This window comes from Amblyomma maculatum, chromosome 6 (genome assembly GCF_055883805.1).
Source record: "Amblyomma maculatum isolate TAMU_Amacu chromosome 6, ASM5588380v1, whole genome shotgun sequence".
NCBI lineage: Eukaryota > Metazoa > Arthropoda > Arachnida > Ixodida > Ixodidae > Amblyomma > Amblyomma maculatum.
The window spans coordinates 34,966,771-34,985,909 of NC_139349.1; the positions used below are offsets into that span (position 1 = coordinate 34,966,771).

Below are 19,139 nucleotides of genomic sequence, written 5' to 3' on the forward strand. Positions count from 1 at the left end.
AGACTGAGAAACAAGGTCTCTTTCTGCACTTTGAGAAAAGGGCCACTGCTATCATTTTTAATATAATCTACGGATTTCATTATATGAATCGGCAAGCTAGATTGCTCAAAATCACTGTTTTGTCCTGTGCAGCAAAGAAGAGAATAGCAGACTTAAAATAAACACAGAGTGCAATCCAGTATACAGTTTGTTTCTTGTTCCCCTACCCACACTTCATTAATTTCTTTATAAAGAAAATATGTGTCATTTCAGCAGTGAGAAATATTACAAGATTTTGAAACCAATGGTAAGCGCAACCAGAAGTCATCAACAGAGCGCACTTGCACGAGGAGGCTCGGATCCATGCTCACGCGAAAAAAAAACACTAAAAAAACCAGTTATAGAAAGGCAGACGCTCTAAACACCGACGCATGGAAGCAAAAAACCTCACTCATGCATGTAATCAGAAACGTAATTCATAAAAGGCTTATATCGAAATACTGCGATACATATTAAAGTAGGTCAAAATATTGTGCTTTGAAAAATTTCTCTCACCTCAGTACTTTAGCAGTGCTTGGAGGTCAGTTAATGCTCACGTAGTGGCTTTAGACCAAAATAGTCTAGCGCTTTATAGCCATGCAAATGCGTGTTAGAGTTATCGGGAGTTCGCATTCACTTCAGGCGTACATTCCAATTCTAAGGGACGTAAAAGGAAATAAACTTGCGCAATAAGTAGAAGAAAAGAGAGACGTGACGACAGGGCAGAGCAAAAAGTTCCAACTGGTTTTATTTGGGAAACTGTAACTACCATATATAGAAAAGGTAAATCATACCACAGCAATCCAAGATTAAATACGTGAGCACAGTATTAGTAGTGTTAGATAAAAGAAGCGGCGCATCTTCATCAACGGACATCACAGGCAAATTGTTTGGTTATAGCAAGACACTCCGCAGACTTCACACATAGTCTTTATCGAAACATGACTTAGTACAAGAAACCCCGTCATTCGTTTCGTCGGAGCTGTAAAACCGTGACCAAAAAGCGAGCCTTTTAGGTCCACGCCAAACTGATTTAGTGTAGGAAGTCTTCAATTTCTTTCCACTTGAAAATGGAGACAAGACGATCTTTCAGAATGCTTTGTGGTCTTGTTATTTTCCTGCTGTCACGCGTTCATAAATGTAATTTATTAAAGATGCATCAGTATTAGTGCGCACACCCCCAGACATTCTTAGAGTGTGGGGGCAGCTGTTCCGGTCTCAAAGGAGAGGCCCTCAACTTTTGTGGCAAGCTCAGCCGGAAGTCAGCTGCCTGCAGTGACAGAAGGGGGTGGCCGTTTGGTGCCCAGCTTTCGCCGGTTCAATACAAATGAAATGTCGAAGGCAGAGTTAACTAACAAACTTCTAGCACTGCAAGAGACGATACACTAATAAGAATGCACAGAAAACAGGTTCACAGAAACACAATACAAATCATGCAACTAAAGGGAGTTTCAACAAACACAGATGTTTTAAAACAATACACAATACACGAGAAAGTCAGAACAAATAAACACAAAACTGTTTTCCGAGCACTGTCGCAAACCGACGTCCGGAAAGTCACCATGTGACCGCCCTATAGAAGTGCGCCGCTCCTATACTGTTTTATTTGTGCGCCATCATGTGCCAGTTGACTCTGGATTATTAGATTTATGGGCACGTAACTACGACTCTACTATTTTTTAAATTTATCTTCCTCCACTTAGGGGGGCGAGATTAATTGATGGCTAGGGACTCTTTTTTTGTTATGGCACGGATGCAGCTTCCACCAAAGAGTGCCATAGCGCAAAGTAATTTTCTTTACAGGAGGTGAGATCCACTACTCGTTGTCTAAGTATTTAACACAGAGAAGCCGAGTACTACAGCATGAGAAAACTTGTACAGACAGTATCACTCTTGAATACCTTGCTGCGCAGGGGTCGAACCACGCATTTCCCTTATTCAAGGTGCATGCTAAACTCATTATGCCGACGCAGGAAGGTTTCTACGTTCCATCCTCTCTTATATATTTATGGCATCATGAAAACATTTATTATTACACTGTAGGCAGCTGAGGAAGAAGGGTGAACTAAATGAAATCGTATGCGTAAATTGTTATGACCAGGTCTTTGATGATCCCTGAGGACAGTCTTTCCATAAAAAGAACGGCCAACTGCTTAGGACACACACCGGATAGAACTGGCTGTGGTGTTTTGGAAAGCACGTGATGGCGGGCTTCACTTGACGCCTCGATGAAGGAATGCGCCATCGTGCGTGTTAATGATAGCCTAGTAACTCTTAAAAAATAGAAAAACTGCGTAAGACCTGAACGGGATGCAGGGTGAGGGCTTGGGGTGCTTAGACTTGACAATGCTGAATTTATGATGTGAACTCTGACGAGCTTTCTTTCGCTCTTGGAGAAATGCCGTTCTGCGCCATGGATGTTAACGTTGGACTGTGTAAATAATGTACTGCTTGCACATTAATTCCTCTCGTCAAGAAGCCTCAGGAGCGCGATCTCCTTATTGTTCAGGTCCTCAGCGTTTCACCTGCAGGGGCATTAGCTATGTCAGAACTTACAACGTTTAGAAAGGCAGAGTTCCAAGGAAGCGAAGTCCAATTCGTCCAGTGAGTGAATGTTTGATATGTGTCGCATTATCTACCATACTTCATCACCCTTAACTTCAATGCGTGTCATCACAATTAGGTGTCTAGCTTAGTGCTGAGCGTGCTAAACTAGGGCCGCGTCTTTACTGCCTGTTTTATATGCCGGTTGATGTGGGGTGTTAAGTATGAACTTATAAATTTTAGTGAGATTAAGAGCAATACTGTGTTTTTGTTTTGGACAAATCATGAAATGCTTCGAGATTGTAGCAACCGCAGACAGAGTAAGTCAGAGTGAACATAACGTTTTGAGATTCCATGACTTGTGGAAGAGTGCTGTATTAAAAATCAGTGCCAAAGGCAAGATCTTCAGCTCAGAGGCTCGTATAGCAATTCTAGAAAAGCTTATATTTTCATCCTGATGTACTGCACAAGCGCCATTCTTTTGCAAAGCTTTAGGCTGCACCATCAAAATCAATTTACCTACATACCATTCAACGGGAGCCTTCTATTTCTTTTATAATGTAATGTTATGTACAGCCTTATTTTTTATGGCATTCTTTGCGACTCGGTGCCAGCGCAGGGCATATCTTAAAGATTTTGACACGCATCCATGTCAGACATTTCCCATCAACATGTTCATAAAAATGTATCTTACGATATATCTCTCTTACCTCCATAGTTAAACGCAATGTCCCAGAAAGGCTGGCTTGTGAAGAAGGAGGCGATGAGAAAGCGTATACAGACCTTGTCAGTCGTAAATCACAGCTCATACAGCTTAAGAATTTAAGCATGCTCTTCTTTCAACTGGAGGAACGACCATATATTTTATTATATTTACAGAAATGTGAGCTCCTTTTCGATTTCTTCATCTGTGGCGAAGTCCCCATTGTTTGTCCTGACATAGCCATAGCTGCTGTTGTCCCTGTACTCATCGTCGTAGGCCTCCAGGTCAGTCCAAAAGCCCTCGAAGTCGACGGGTGGCGCGTGGCCCCCATATTCTTCTGGAAGTATTTCGGCGGGGATCTCCTTGTGCAGCTTTTCATAGTTTTCCCCGAAGAGACGAAACTACGTTTTGAGCAGCGAAGCAGAAAGGTGTGAACATTTTGAGGCTAAATGATGACAGTCGAAGCAGAAAAGCATGAATAGATATTTTTGTAGCCTAAATGGCAACAGTCCCCTTTAACGAAAACAGGGAATATTCGTTCAAATTATAATAAAGCTCTTGTGTGCGTTGTCCGCAAGACTACAACATTGCGATTTGTTCTTAAATGGCTTGCGTTCATTCAGGGCAGAATCATAAGGCAGAGTCATAAGAATCATAAAGCAGCTCGTCTAATAGATCTGCCAACATAGTATTCAAAAGAGATTCAAGCTTCACTGAAAGAGATTTAAATAAGCCTATACGCGATTAAAAATCGTTTTACTTTGATACTTTTAATCGGAATTTCTGCGCATCTTCTTCTCGTCCGTTGAAACATCTAAAAGCACCAGCAAGGCGTTGTCTTTCGCAGAGAAGTCGTCGACGATGTTTACGGCACGCGCCCTGCCTCGCGGCGAAGCACGCTTTCGCAAATGCGTGGTACATGTGCCCCCACCCCAAGGATCTTTATTCACCACCTGAAGTGGAACGGATGAAGCGAGAAAGACAGGCGTAGCAGGCTTTCGGCGCGTACGGCAGACATCTTTTCATTGAAGGCGCTCCATCAGGTTACGCAGGTGAACGCTACTTATTTGCACTGAAAAAGCTGCTGATCAGCATTTTCGAAATGCCAAAGCTTATTTGCAACACATATCTTGCCTAATCAGAACATACGTAAACCGTAATTGCCCTCTGGTTTCGCAAAGCTCCATTTAGCAGCTTTTTATGCCTTAATATTTGTCTATTAGACAAACCTGAATCTGTTGCACATTGAATGGTTACGAGGAGCTCACCCTTTCCACGAGCTTTGTCTTGAGGAACGGTCGGACAAGTTTGAAGAACATGTCGAAGCCTGCGCTTTGCCTCACATGATGCGCAGCCTTCAGTCGCATTGGCATACATTCCTGGAAAAAAAAAAAAAAAAAGGAGCAAGCACACCTGCCTACATATTGTCGCGTGGTGGCAGAAACGCCATAATAAAAAAAAAAACAGCACATTGTTGAAGCAATAAAATTAAACATTTAATGGTCTGGCTTGTTCCCGCATAACAGCTCAGCAACTCGGTGCAGGCGAGAGCAAAAAACATGTTCGACTGTCGTCGAACTACAGAATGTGTGTTGCTTCCGGCAGCTAATGCCCCAAAGAAGCGTCGAGGCAAAACCTCACAAGATATATAGAACAACCTGGAAATACGTAGAATCAGTGGCGCATGGCTGCAATCATTCCAGACACTTCTCAGTGCATCCTATGCCGCAGAGAAAGTAGTGAGGTCACACTCGGCGATGTTGAGCGTGAACAAACAAAACAAAGCTTCATGGCAATATCTTCTGAATGCACAACTACTTGCGTCGACAATGATTTGGAACTTTAGACAATATGGCCGAAGCATGGCGATGATGTATGTACATATAGCAATGCGCGAAATATTCAAAGCTTTTTTGAAGTATCAAGTATAAATTAGTGCACATTTACGAACAGCAAAAATGTTCCTTACAAGCCGTTTGTGATTTAATGCGGTTTTTCCGCCCTTCCTGCCTTGACAGATTACTCGAAATAAGGTGCACCGATAGTTTGGTTCAAAATTGTATGCAATAGAATATTTTAAAAAAATGGAAGTTGGTTACATGAAACTAAACGAAACAAACACTTCGGAGATTGTTGCTTTTGCATTGAGGCAATAAAAAAAAAATCTCGAGATTCGGAACTCACATTTTTAGACCACTGTGTATATGCAACAGAAAACAGCCTGGAAACAGCAGCTAGTTGAGTAAGCGCAGCCTCACCATGATACACATCGCTGCCGCATTCTCGGTTTTCCTCTCGGGGATTTTCGGTTTTTTGGTACACTTGGCACACTGCTCTCGCATCGCCAGTCTCCAATCTCCGTGTGCTTGTAGTTGAGTTCAGTTGGGCCTAAGTCTAAAATCTTTATTCAGTGCTGTGTGTCAGATTTCTTTCGCGAAGTCAGCATCCGATAGCAGGGCCTAAATGACCGCACAATGCGCTTGCGTTTTGAAGGAAGATGGATATCATCAGCCTGTGAACGTGGTCACTTTGCTAAAACGGCGCTTTTCACGAAGTAAGCTGACGAGAAAAGCGATACAGAAATACAGCTGTGAGAGCTGAAAGAGGAGAATATAAAGTCATTTTTCACTAGCAAGTAAATCACAGTTCCTGTTATGTATTTTACAGGCAAAATAATTAAGTGGTGTGCTTAATTTTTATAAAATTCACGTATTATTTTGTAAACAAAGAGCATTATCTGTTATTTTTGTGAAATAAATTTTTTCCCTCTTTGTACCGTTCTCCTTATTATCATAGATACGGCATATCGGTATTCACTTCGGAGATTGCCAACTGTGCCTCCGCCTAGAGCGTCGGCACGACGTTGGGACCGCGACGCGGAAGCAGACCACTTAAAGCGTCGCCTTTATTCGGTTCCTAAACGAAATTCCTGTTTAACGGAGAGCATTATTTCTCAGTCCCTTAAAGTTCTGTCGAAAGCAAGTCCACTGTACGTCATTTTGCATGTCAAAATAAAGACCGCAACCTTGTGTACAGCGTAAAAAATGATTTAAAGACCAGAGTAGATTGCTATCTAAGCTTAAAAAGGGCTGATATAACTGTGTCACGAAAACAGTTAAATATAAAACGACACACATCCACGCCAGAATCTAACATTCTATGATGAGAATAAAGATACCTTTGTTAATAATAGAGGCAGTCAAGGAATGGTATTTTATCGCCATTAAAACTACGCCACGCACGAACTGGCGGAGAACAGTTTCAAAGCGCAAAGGCTGGAGCTGCGACTCGGAAGTGAAAAAATTTAAAATTGGTAGTGGCTTAGCTCAGCTAAGCCAGGATACAAGCGAAATCAGCAGGATTGTTTACAAGGTTGGCTTCGAATATTCTTGTTGCCGACTCACTCGGTGTTAACCGTACCGTGTAGTCAGTAGTTCGCCATGTCTTCTTAGCATCTCCTTCTTCTTACTGTATTGCCTTGTCTGCTTGTACTCGCAAAGTGGTATCGACCCCAGCCACTCGCAACTACCGTTCCGCCTTTTCACGCTAACGTTTGGCAACACATTGTTCACGTACATCGGCCGTCTCTGACACGCGCTTAACACTCCGCGCTTAATTCTTACGTACGGGCAACCTCCCACCATGCAGTAACTTCAGGGTCAGTAGGAGCAGCTTCCCGTAAGCACTGAAGATACCGCTTGCTACACATGCGGCCACTCACCAGCCGCGTCATCTTCTATTGCGCCTTCTCCCAAGGCAAGCGGCTGCTTCGCGGCTGATATCCCCCGCCGCGGCGAAGCCGCTAAGAGCATAGCGCATGCTTATTGACCTAATAAAATGGTTTGCTCGAGATGTTTGTAAGTTTGTGATCGACAAAGACATCCTAATTGCACATCTGACGTTATTTATTTATTTATTTATTTATTTATTTATTTATTTATTTATTTATTTATTTATTTATTTATTTATTTATTTATTTATTTATTTATTTATTTATTTATTTATTTATTTATTTATTTATTTATTTATTTATTGTAACCTCAGGGCCAAAGGCATTACAGAGGGGAGTGGGTTAATTAGGATACAGAACAATGAATATAATACAGTGAAAACAAGTAGTGCAAAATAAAATTTCTCCAGAATAAAACAAACAACATTCACAAAGCGTAAATAACATAAAATCAATGTACACGACACAGTGGAAACAGATATAACATATGATCAAATTCCTTCAGAATAATCATTGTTAGCTATTGCGTCGTGAAAGGTTTTGTTATCTGAAATGGCTGCAATAACGGGGGGGTGCAATATATATGCACCGCTGCCTCACGTTTGAGGCACTGAAAATGCAGCGATATGCAAGGGATGTCGCTCTGTCTCTCTTCCTAAATCACTGAGAGGATCATTACGCCACTACGTACCTGTAAATATTCGAAGGCTCGCCTGATCAAGCCCAGGTTAATGGCGAGCACTTTGTCGGGTGTGAAGCCTCCGTAGTCAAACAAGATCACCATGCCCAGTGTTTGAGTCGTTGGATCCGAAGCCAAGTGTTCAAGGCACAGCATGACGGCTCGGTGGACGTCGACATATGGAGATTCACTGAGACACCAGGAACCTGGCAAAGAGCAAAATACTGCTATGATGTATAAATTTCAAGTGTGAGCTGGCAGGTGCCTCTTATTTGTAGCACATTCATAGAGCTTTATTCGATCAGCGGAGCCTGCCGCATGTTTTGTGTGGCCTTAGGATTCGTTATACGCACGAGGCGGAATCAGTACTTTAGATATAGGGTACCCGACTCAGCGTTTGAAGTGCGATTGGCTGAAATTACTAAAATGCTGGTTGCGAAAGAGCAGTTGATCTATTTCCCTTTCCAGGCAAGACACATGTAAAATCCTCTCGTGGACAACGATGGTGGTTTGAAACAGATCTTCCCCTTTGAGGGGTCTGAACAGAAACCGAAAGGGACAATGCGCCCTTTCTCTCTGCCGCAAGAAACAATGCTTCTTACAAGCCTTCTAGCGCTTCCGTGAACATCTGTTTGGCAGTTAAGTAATAGAACAAATGGAATGCATGTTTTTGAATAGGCTATTCCTTGCGGCATACTCTACAAAGCACTGAGCCCTAAGAGTTCGAAACCTAGCTTAGAATGGCAACCAGGTAGTGCCCTGATCCTGCACTAAGTTGTATTGAAAATAAAAAAGAATTAGACAGGGTTTACGTCCGATTAAACCGATAAAGGCGTGCCAAATCACTTTTTGATGTGGTTTCGCATGGTCTCGCTCAGTACTTTATAATTGAGTGTTTGGTGGTAAAAGCATTTTAGTTGGTTCTGGTTGTGAGGAAATGAAAGGCTGAATATATGTGTCACATCTCGATGAACATAATGGCGTACAATTGGGTATACATAACTAGTCATTTCAAATCTCTTCGCAAACATGCCTCCAACTTGGTTTGTGTAGCGAAATGGCATGACGCCACCTTGAACGCTGCGTTATAAATGACTGTGCCACAAATTTGAAGCGGAATCACGTTATGTGGGCACGTTCGAAAGCTCCCACAGGCTTTACTTTTAACACTAAAAAGAAACCACCGTAGCCGATTCGAACTTGGGTTCTCGCGTTGAGCAGCCGAGCGTATCAACTATTCAGCCACTGCGGCTGCGTTTCCGCTCTTTATAACCAGATTCTAAATGCGGGCACACCATTTGACACAGCGGCTCTTAGATGGCGGCACATGTATAGCTGAAACGGCAGCTCCCATTCTTTTCTAACTATAATTAGTTGACAGGATAACCCCGCCAACTGTTTTCTTACCACTTATTGTGGGCATTCTGCGGACGCCGTTGACGAGCCAAGAGAGCATTTCGCTTTAAACGTCGTGTACCTATGCTTCAAGGAATTTCTTGCGATGCAGCTTTCTCATTCTGGTCACAAGAAGTGCCAGAGACTGGTTTGCTCGTTGGCTAACCAGCTAGTGACGTTTAAATTATATCGTACTAAACTATAAGGCCATTTTGTTTGGTTTAAAAAGTTTGACGTCCCAAAGCGACTCAGGTTATGAGAGACGCCGTAGTGAAGAGCTTCGGTATTTTTGAAAAGCTGCGGTTAACTAAGTTACGCTGATATCGAAAAGAGCGCCTTGCTTTCTTCCTCCACCGAGAAACGGTCGTTGCGACTAGGATCGAAACCACCTCCTTGCGAACATAAAGTCGCGCGCCCTGACCAGAGATACCACAATAAGGTCGTTTGCAAAGCTGTGTTCACGGCCTTGTAGATACATGACCTTGAAATCAGTCATGAAATGTACTTACTTGGGCTGAACATGTCATGAGGTGAGCTGTTTTCAGCGCAAAACATGTCACCAGAAATTGTAGTATAGAAAGTCACGCGGCAGGACATGACGTCGCAAGTAAACAATTGTGGTTATTAGGGACTGGACGTCCCAACTCAAACATAATTGGCGTATTATGCATAACAATTGTTAGCAACTGGGACACCAGCCAACGAAGCAGCCAGTTGTACGGCATGCACAGCAGGTGCTGCTGTGACAGAGCCCTTCCTCTGCACCCTCCCCCCCCCCCCCCCTTCTTCTGGAGGGTCGCTTGCTCGTAAGGCATCCGTAACGGACCTGCAGTGTCAAATTTGGTCTATTTCGAATCAAAATTGGGGCTCGTGCTTTGTTCATGCAGCTTTCCATGTGCGGTTACACCAATTCGCTGCTTAAGGACAGCTCAACAGAAGGGTTAGTTGGGCGAGTTGTAGGTTGTTCATGGTGGATTGTTGGGTGCTGTTTAACACAAGACAAAGAGAAGAAAACACGGGACTGGCGCCATCACTTGAAGACAGCTACATCACTTTTATAGAATTCCGCGATATTCAAGGATTCCTTTTTAATAGGCTGTAAGTAAAGCATGCAAAGCCTTTTTGTGCTGGCATTCAAGCGAGTATGACGTAATTGACGATTACAACTCTAACTTCTTCTCACAGCACTGAAGGAAGGTGGAGAAGTTTGGTGCTGACTTCATGGACGGTAATATTTCTTTTTTTCGTTTCCTTCGCCCACACCCTTTTCTAATGCCGCCAAGCAATGTTTCTCGGTCTTCGATTTTCGCAGCGTTGTTTTTAGTTCTTTAAACCAAGCTTTTCTAAGCGTCAAAAGTATTGGTACAGTCAATGACGTCATCATTCGCCCCCAACCCGTCGCTGTGCATGGCGGAGAAGCCGATTAGCTATCACAGTTTAAAATGCTAATTGCGCCACTGTTTAAAATGCTAGAGCCAAGATATTTGTAATCCTTAAACTGCAGCCTATAACCATCCCGCCCTTCTGAACTCATTGAAATCTAAAACCGGTGCAGTTTCACTTTAGGGATTCAACCGCCATATGTGTCTTCAGCAGTACGTCCTAACTACTGCACTACACCACGCGACCTATTGCGCGGGTGTATTCAGAGGAGACAGAGCGGAGTGCGCACCGTTAGAAGAAGCGGAAGAGGAGTGGAGAGGGTGCTGTTAGAGAAGCAGAAAGAGCACAGACGACATCAAGCTATCGGCCGCGAGGGGGCGTGCACCACAGAAGGAAGCTTGCAAGTCTCGGTCGTTGGTGCCGAGCAAGCTGTCGCCTTCCTACAAACAGTCGGTCCTAATTGTCTCCTTTTTGAGTAACAAAAAGGTGGTACATAGTTTCTCACAAGTTACCATTTGAGGCAGTTACCATTTGGTTGCAGTTTTCTCTTTTTCTCATTGTTCGATGCGGAGCATCTGGGGACTGCGTTTCCCAATGATTGGACCGAGCACAAAGCGTAAATCTATCAGCTACATAAAAGAGTGCCACATTCATGTCACTTTAGGATTGGTATGCGACCTCATCAAAAACAGTTTTGCTACAACTTGTTTTTCTCATTAAAGCCTGCCATACTAATTGTCGCCGTTAGAACGTATCTAAGGCTCTTGTTTCAGGCTTGAGCGGCGCTGCCGTCGGCGTAACCAGTGGGCAACTAAAGGTTGCCCAAAGTCCTATGGGATATGGTGGCCCAGGGGGCCACGGCCATCATATCACATCTTGCATTGACCAACCTGTAGGGCGCAATGTTCTGATTGCCCTCCCGCAGGCTGCCATGTTCATTATGAACACAGAACACAGATAGGCTGATGAATAGCAGCGCTGCGATACTGAAGGAGCAATTAAAGCTATTGCTTCCTAAACTTAAAGGTAAAGTTTAAGCGTATTATGGATATGGTGCCCGGGATGTTTGCCTATTCCATATATTGAAGTCTATGGCAATCATTGTGAACGATACTGTTGTGGTGCCTGCAATATGAGGCGGGCGGCGGCGGAAAGTGGGAAGGCGGAATCGTAAAGTGGAAAGCGGAGGAGAAGGGTACAGGTGGCGGTAGGCGTTATGAGCGAAAAATCCCGAGCATGCTACTTGCGTGTGTATTGGCATGTCACATGGACTGCAGGCTCGGTTTTGTACTGATTCCTTTCAGACTGTCCAACAGCAACCTCGGCAGCTGTCAGATGGGAAAGTCATATGGGAATCCGCTACACTTAGATCGCGAGTCACACGTGCAACATTTAGGCCGCGCAGGGACATTGGGACGGCTTGGTAAATTTGAGGCTTTGTACCTATGTCGGGTGGTCTCTCACATAATGTGGTGGTTTACTATTGCATGCTGTATATGCTGGAGATGAGTAATATAATAGGGCCGCAGATTAAGGGTGCGATGACTTAGTGAATAGGAAAGTGCATGAGCAAGAAAGTAAACTGGACAGGGCAGCTGCAGACTGGAGCCATTAACGTGGTTGTGTTATGCCCTTGAAGGCGGAGTGACGCTGGTTTCCGCTTTTTCGCAGAAGGGTAAAACGCTCATTTCCCCCACGCTCCGCTCGCGACGAGGTCGTCCAAACAAGGCGGCGACGCCGGCAGTTGTCATGGCAGTGGCTGCTTTAGAACAACCGTACTGAGGAAAGTTGAGTGCATTTCGAGGGCACTTGTGGGATAAAGTACTGAGTTGACTCAAACTGCACATATAAAGAACTTAACCTATCTCCCAATTTCATTACTAGCATATTGCGAGATTAAACTGCCTGGACAACTGCCCTGAAATTTCGGATTACCACAATCGCCAGCCATTATTGCTTTTTTTTTTTTAATTTCTTGCCCGCGTATAGGACAATGTGAATACGAGCTAGTGTTTCTACACTCGGCCATGTTACCTGCAAACTGCTGTTCGCCGGTCAACTTGGCTACGTTGCATTAGCTTGCGACGTCTACACCCAAGCTTGTAATTAGCATTCGGTCATAACACCTGCCCAATGCCAGAACGCCTATAAATTCGGCCACAGAGTTGTCCGACTGTTCATGAGGTTATAGAGCGTTAGCTGTGCTACCCACATTCAGCGAGTCTGGAATGATGCTTGATATTATTTATTGATATTCTTGATATTGATAGTCTTGATATTAGTTACAACAGGTGCTTGCCTCAGCGTTGACACAGTGTGGATACCCCGTGACTACATGCATACCACGGGACCGCAGCATAGAAATAAAAAGGAAAATAAAATAAAATGTATAATAAACTGAAATGGAAAATAAAAAAGAATAAAAGACATGTCTTCACATTGTGTCAACAGATGACGCCACCGATCAACTGCATACGTCGGACCGGGCGCCACATCTTTATGCACCGACATGTGGCCTGGGGTATATATAAGTGCGCGTGCCGATCGCTGTATACAGCCATGGCTTCATGTCTATCACGGTCAACCACTTCACTGACCATCACGGCGTCTTGGCGTTGGTTCAGCAAAATAAATAAGAGCTCCGTAAGCATTTTACGAACGTGTCGTGGCTGAATTTCTGAACCATATATGACATCAATTTACACAGCAATGCTACCATCTAGGCGTGCCCTAGACGAGGGTAATTCATGAGCTAATGCTCGAATACATGTTTGGCAGCTTCGAACCGCAGCGTTTTTGACGCCACGTGGTCTCCGAAGTCACGATCCCAGCCAGCCAATTAACGTTCGGCAATGTCACGTTAGCTTAAGACGTCATAAGCATCTCGTCCAATTGCGTCTTTTGCGACGCGGATAGAGGTCGAGTTTTCTTGCGAAAGGTACCTTATTACTGTCACAATAAGTCGACCTGTCGAAGTGTTCCAATGTGATTTGAAGGGCTATTTTACAAATATTACACACCGGGTTTGAAGAGGAAGATTCGACGTCCATGAACATCCTTTTCTTTCATGACCATCATGAGCTGGCGCGTCGCTGGAGACACCTTGGAGGGCAGAAAGTCCCGAAAGATGGGTCCACTTGTATTTCGGATCTTGTAATAGTTTTTGACGGTGCGTAAGGCCCCTTCCACGTTGTATTTGCGCACACGTAAAAAACGCAGAAGAAACTGCGCATCCTTCCGGCAGTTGAGGTCCTCCTCCTCTGCTGCAGAGAAAGCGTGAAAATGTTAGGAGTGGCTGCGTTTAAATCATTCTGCTAATCTAACCGGCAGCACCATGATGCGTGCGGTTATAATCCATTCCTCATCTGAAAGTCTTATGTGATTTCTGCCCAGTATCGAAATAGAAAATGTGGGTAAGTTACAAACAAACAAGATGCCCGGGAAATTATTAGTGTTCTCTATGGCTTTAGCTGACGTTAGACAAAAATCAATTACCAACCAAAAAAAAAAAAAGGAACGTCATGGCGCTTCAGAACCTACGCGGTTCCTTTATCAGGTGTGATGGCGGGTGTATTGCGGCCTCCCTTCAAGCCCGCGCTTAATCATTTACTGGGTGATTGATGGCGGACCATGTATTCAACAAGCTTGACGACTAGGCGAGTTGGTAACGGTTCATTTTAAACCAACCAAAAGATGAGACACGGGAAAGAAGAGAATCAATATTCAGTTGTCAGTCCAGCCTTGTCTTGTTCTCTTCTTTCCTGTTTCTCGTCTGTTGGCTGGTTTAAAATGAACCATGTATTTAGGAGGGGGAAATGTTTGTAGGGAACGGTTAAAATTCCTCTTTGCCTGCTGAAAATTTTATGACTCGAACAAGAGTGTCCAGCGTGGGCACGGCTTGGCGTCCAGTAAAATAATTCCCTCGATGTCAGACTTGTGGTCACATATCGCGCAATGTTTGGCCATCGCTATTTGATCATTGTGCATTTTTTTGACATCCGTTTCGTGCTGGTTCGTTGTTTCGAGCACTCCGAACAGACGATCAACTATACGACGGCTTGAGCCTTTCCTTTCCTTTCGCGTTGCGGTCTTTTGGGAGGGGAAGAAAGCGGTCGATGCAGGAAATTTATTTGTGTGTCCTTTGCGCATCTTCCTCGCAAGTAATACGAGACAAGATTTCACTAGCGCCTTTCACATGCGGAATGTAAACGCGTTCTTGTAGAACACATTTGATTGGTCCAGAGGTGGAATTATTTTGCAGCGCGGTCTGCATATCGTAAGGTTTAAGCAGGACTCATGAGACAACCGGTGAGGGAAGAGGGAATGAAGTCACTCCTGAGTGAGATGGTGAGTGCTCCAACAATCAAGGTGAATGCAGTTGCTTTTTTCCACGCCTGGCGGAAAAAAACACTGGCCCACTGAAACAGCTGTGCGAGCGGGAACCGTAAAAGAGTTGAAAAAATAAACAAAGACAAATCCAAACTCTCTTCGGCAGAATATTCGAAGTTTCTTTTCCTGTTTCGCTTGAGCTCCACCTTCTTAGGCGTTCACACTGTGAACTCTATAACTGCCTTCCTTCGGTCGTCTCCTGACAAACTGATGTGTGGACCTCAGTTGCAGCATGGTCGCGTAGCCACTAGCTCTTCGTTTATATTTGCTTACAAAGTGACAAGCGTTTGAACGCGAGGGTCGAAGAACCACTTTGCAGTCGGCCTCTTTTCTCGATGCCAAGAACATTTTGTGAAATTGTTTTGTTGTCTTGTTGCGACGGGGTCCACTTCGTACTCTCCACCACTCAGCCCAGCCCGCAGTAGGCACCAAGCCGTGGTTATAAATTTTCAAGCAGAGAGGTTTCTAGAAAGTCTTTTCTGAATCAGGCCGTCAACGGCTATCATGGGTCTCTCGCGTAACAGGACCCGGAAATGCAAAAGAGCAAATAGCGCTGGACTCTCTCCTACTAAGCGAGCGCGGCTTCCCTCCCGGACCCGCACTCGTCTGCAAATTAAGGGTGGGTTAGAGGGGGAAGGATTTAAAATGCTACACAAACGCGTGACTACATCCAGGCTACGCCTACTGCTAATTCAAGGCCGTACTCGGAGGTGTGCCGTGTGGTGCGCGCAGAGTATCTGAGCCACAATTAAAGCGATGCCACAACGGGGGAAACAGAGAAACAGATCAAACCCTCCATTGGAACAGCGGTACCGCGAGTGTTTCAGATATCCTGTCACAAAAGCATGTGAGCGCTCGCTGTGTACTACCAGCGAGTGTATAGAGACAGCAAAGCGGCCAATTTCATTTCTTGTCCACATGTGGGTAACCATGTCATGCGGAAGCCTGGCAGCAGCTTTCTGATGCTTCATACCACTGGACAGAAAATACCAGTCAGCTCATGCTTTCTGGTGCGCTGAGCCTTGAACCTAAGCTCTGCCCAATTCTTTTTTTGTTTTATTGATTTTTTTTTTCATGATAGAGTGAATGAAGGAAGCGGGGTAATCGTTCTTCTGAAGGTCAGAGACAACTCGAATCTTTTCTCTGTTTTCTTCTGAAGAGGATGAGATAGTGTATGCTTTCTCCAGTAAACTTCTTAAGGCAGATGCTTTGGGAGGAATGGGGTAGTTCGAGCAGAATTGGAGGTACCGTGCCATGTGGGTTGCCCTCTTGTAGGCTAAGAACTGTATGCGCTTCTTGTGCCTCATGAGCAGAATTCAGAGAATATGAAGGCTGCCCTGCTTTTCGCATTCGGCGGTGGCTGGTTATGTCGAATCTAAGTGCGACTGGAAGTTCGTTATTTGAGAAGTCGTAACCACACAATAACAATCGTCTACGGAATATAGGATCAACTATGGTTGGAGGCTGAAGCTACGAAGCTCCAGTCTTTCTATGCACTAGATGTTAAATTACCTACCGTGACTTAAATTAACGCTTGCATTTTAGTTCCAGTGGTTTACTTGAAGAACTGTGCCTGATAAGAGGAATAGCCATTGTAGAAGTAAAAACTAACGGGGTTGGAAATTACGTCGATGCTCATTGGTGTTCGCTCGTGCAGTATTCTGTAATTCTGTCTTGCATTTCGAGGGACAGATACTGCTACAGGAACTGGAACACTAAAAACTAGCAGCATGGCATCGAGGGCGACAAAATTCAAACCATCCTTGATGATCAGGACAGACATGTTGGACGGAGTCTCCTATATGTGCGTTTGTCAGTGTTGCGCCGGTGAGAGAGCTCGTCTATATGCTTATATCTACTTCGTCGTCTACTTTGTGAAGGCAGACAGAAAGGTGCCACAGGAGAGACAGGGCGAAGTCCACAATCGGCCTTAGAGGAATGTCAGGTTTCTGAATTTTCGGCAGACTGTACAAGCTTAGAGATTATTTTCCCCCAACTAAGGTGAAGGTAGAATCTTCTGTAAGCTAGGTATCAATTGAATTTATCTGCAAGATGTCTGCTGAGGTCGATTTGCTGCGAAACGTCTGACATGAATCAATGCTTAATAGTGTGAAAGCCTTGAGGGCCTTGTCAGCTGGAACAATTAGATGAGGGCGCAGTCACGGAGTCTACGCAGAGCTTTTGTTCCTTGTAGGGACAGGTTACTCGCAAATTCTGAGGTTATCTTTGCGATGACAACAGTCGCTTGCCACGCAACGTCTGCTGACATATTCAGCACACATGGGGAATGTTATCCACTTGTTGTGAACCCTACCTCGCTTATATGCACGGTCCATGACCCGGCAGATGACTAAACGGGGCTTCTAACGGCCAGCTGCAACTCGGCCTCAGACACAACTGATCAATAAATCTAGTAAATTTTGAAACTGGGATTGTTTCTAAGGCTCCTTTTATGTGGCCGTTATTTTGTAATACAAATTGTGTTCCCAAACAGACAGATCTTTGTCAAATATTTTCCTTTTTCTTTTGTGTACGTATGTGCATAGTACTATTTTCAATACCAAGCGAATAAGATTAGTAAAGGTAAAAAAATTATCAGATATAGATTTAATATTTATAAAACTTAGTTGAATACTTCTAGTATATTTGTACTTTCATTCTCGTTTTTTTTTTCTTGATATTCTTACAAAACGAGCAATCATGAGAAATGCCACAATGACTACGTACAGCGCTGCGGCAAGGCGCCAGTGCTTGCGGGGTTAAAGCAGTAGTTGCTAAAGTAGAAAACTAATCTTCGCAAAGCGGGCGCTATATAGAAAGTCGTTTTGTTAATTTCATCAAAGTATACTTAAAATTAAGATACATTTTTACTATTGCTGATAAAAGATATTAAACAGTGTTTTAAACAACACAGGACATTAGATGACCGACGGCTATACTTTAGACATGACTGCCAAGATCAGTCTGCCATGCAAACTTTGCTCATCTTTCCTGAGCTCTGCCACATGTCAGATGCCACATGTCTGATGTCAGATGTGTTGTATGAGAACTACGGAACCGCAATGCGAGTGCCCTGCGTCAAGGAGCTTGACCCTTGTGCATATCAATTTGCTCGATTGATATGTGCACATTGATACGATTGCGCATATCAATCGCGGTAGGATTGTAGATGGAATCGATGCGGGCGCTGTTTTTGAAACAATCGTCGAGCAAAAAGAAAACGCGAGCATTGGTCGAAGCTTGTGTCAGTTATTCGGACATATCAGACTATATTCGATTCGTTTTGAAACATTTGGGCAACTCACCACTCAATTGACACAAATAATCTTATAAGGTAATGTTTCGGAAAATCAAATAAGCTAATGTTCGCACAGTACTGCTTAGTTCACGTTCAGCCGCGGTGTAGTGCTTCTTCAAAAGGCCCTTACAAAGCGATTTTAAGAAAAATTGATTGTTGGCTATGACTCGCTTGCGGCCAGGCATCCCAATCAGTTCGATGTTTTTAGGCTGCTGGCCACAGGACAGTGATAGCTACACTATTTAGTGTCTGAAAAAAAAAATTCACAGCAACAGACAACACGACGTCATATATCTGACAAGTGTATATGAACTTATACCTCGATTGAACTGCGGTCATCTTTCAGAGAGACGTCGACACTTGGCGCGAATGAAAATGTCAACGGAAGTAATTGCGAAAATAGCGGCTTGGGTGCTGAATACATCCGCAAGTAGCATCTGAAGAAAGCAAGCTTTCGGCCAGCAAATAGTATAGTCGCAACTCAAGTGCCTTGTGTGTGATAAACGCGACGTATTATAATATCAGACTTTCATTCAAACTTTACATCTTAAGAACGTTTTAAAATCACCACTGAAATGGCGTACCACTCGTTAACTCATTTATAAGCAGCTGATTATTTTTATACCTCACCTGATAAAAGATGCTTAAGTTTCGCCAGGGATTCTCTTCTCCGCTCTGGAGTCTCTCCGAGTTGATCTTCGGCGATCTGTTGGAGTCTTATTGGAAGAGCGTCTTCAGAAGTATCAAACACATCGTTTGTACTTTTCTTTATGTACACGCCGGTCATCTCAGGGAGCGAATTTAGGACTTCGCTTTTGAAGGCACCGCGCAGCCAAAGCGTTTCCGTAAAAGTGCGAAGGATACCGGCAATCTCAGCGGAGAAAGAGGCAGCGCAGCCAGGGGCGGTCCAGCCACACTGAGCTTCACTCTCATTTCGCCGCAAACCGGTTGCCACGGCCGTCAAAGCCGACGCCAGCCTTGACAGCAGCTCAGCTGCACG

The 19,139-nt window shown here is 44.1% G+C and overlaps 1 protein-coding gene across 1 annotated transcript; it reads right to left on the reverse strand.

Annotated features, from left to right (window-relative positions):
- Positions 1 to 3,435: 3,435 nt before the first annotated feature.
- Positions 3,436 to 18,926, reverse strand: LOC146185491 (alpha-tocopherol transfer protein-like). The gene is made up of 5 exons (XM_084605542.1): positions 18,770 to 18,926; positions 13,473 to 13,712; positions 7,687 to 7,880; positions 4,534 to 4,644; positions 3,436 to 3,666 (listed from the first exon to the last, which is right to left on the reverse strand). The coding sequence occupies exons 1-5, from the start codon at positions 18,924 to 18,926 to the stop codon at positions 3,436 to 3,438; spliced, it is 933 nt and encodes a 310-aa protein (XP_084461668.1).
- Positions 18,927 to 19,139: the final 213 nt, after the last annotated feature.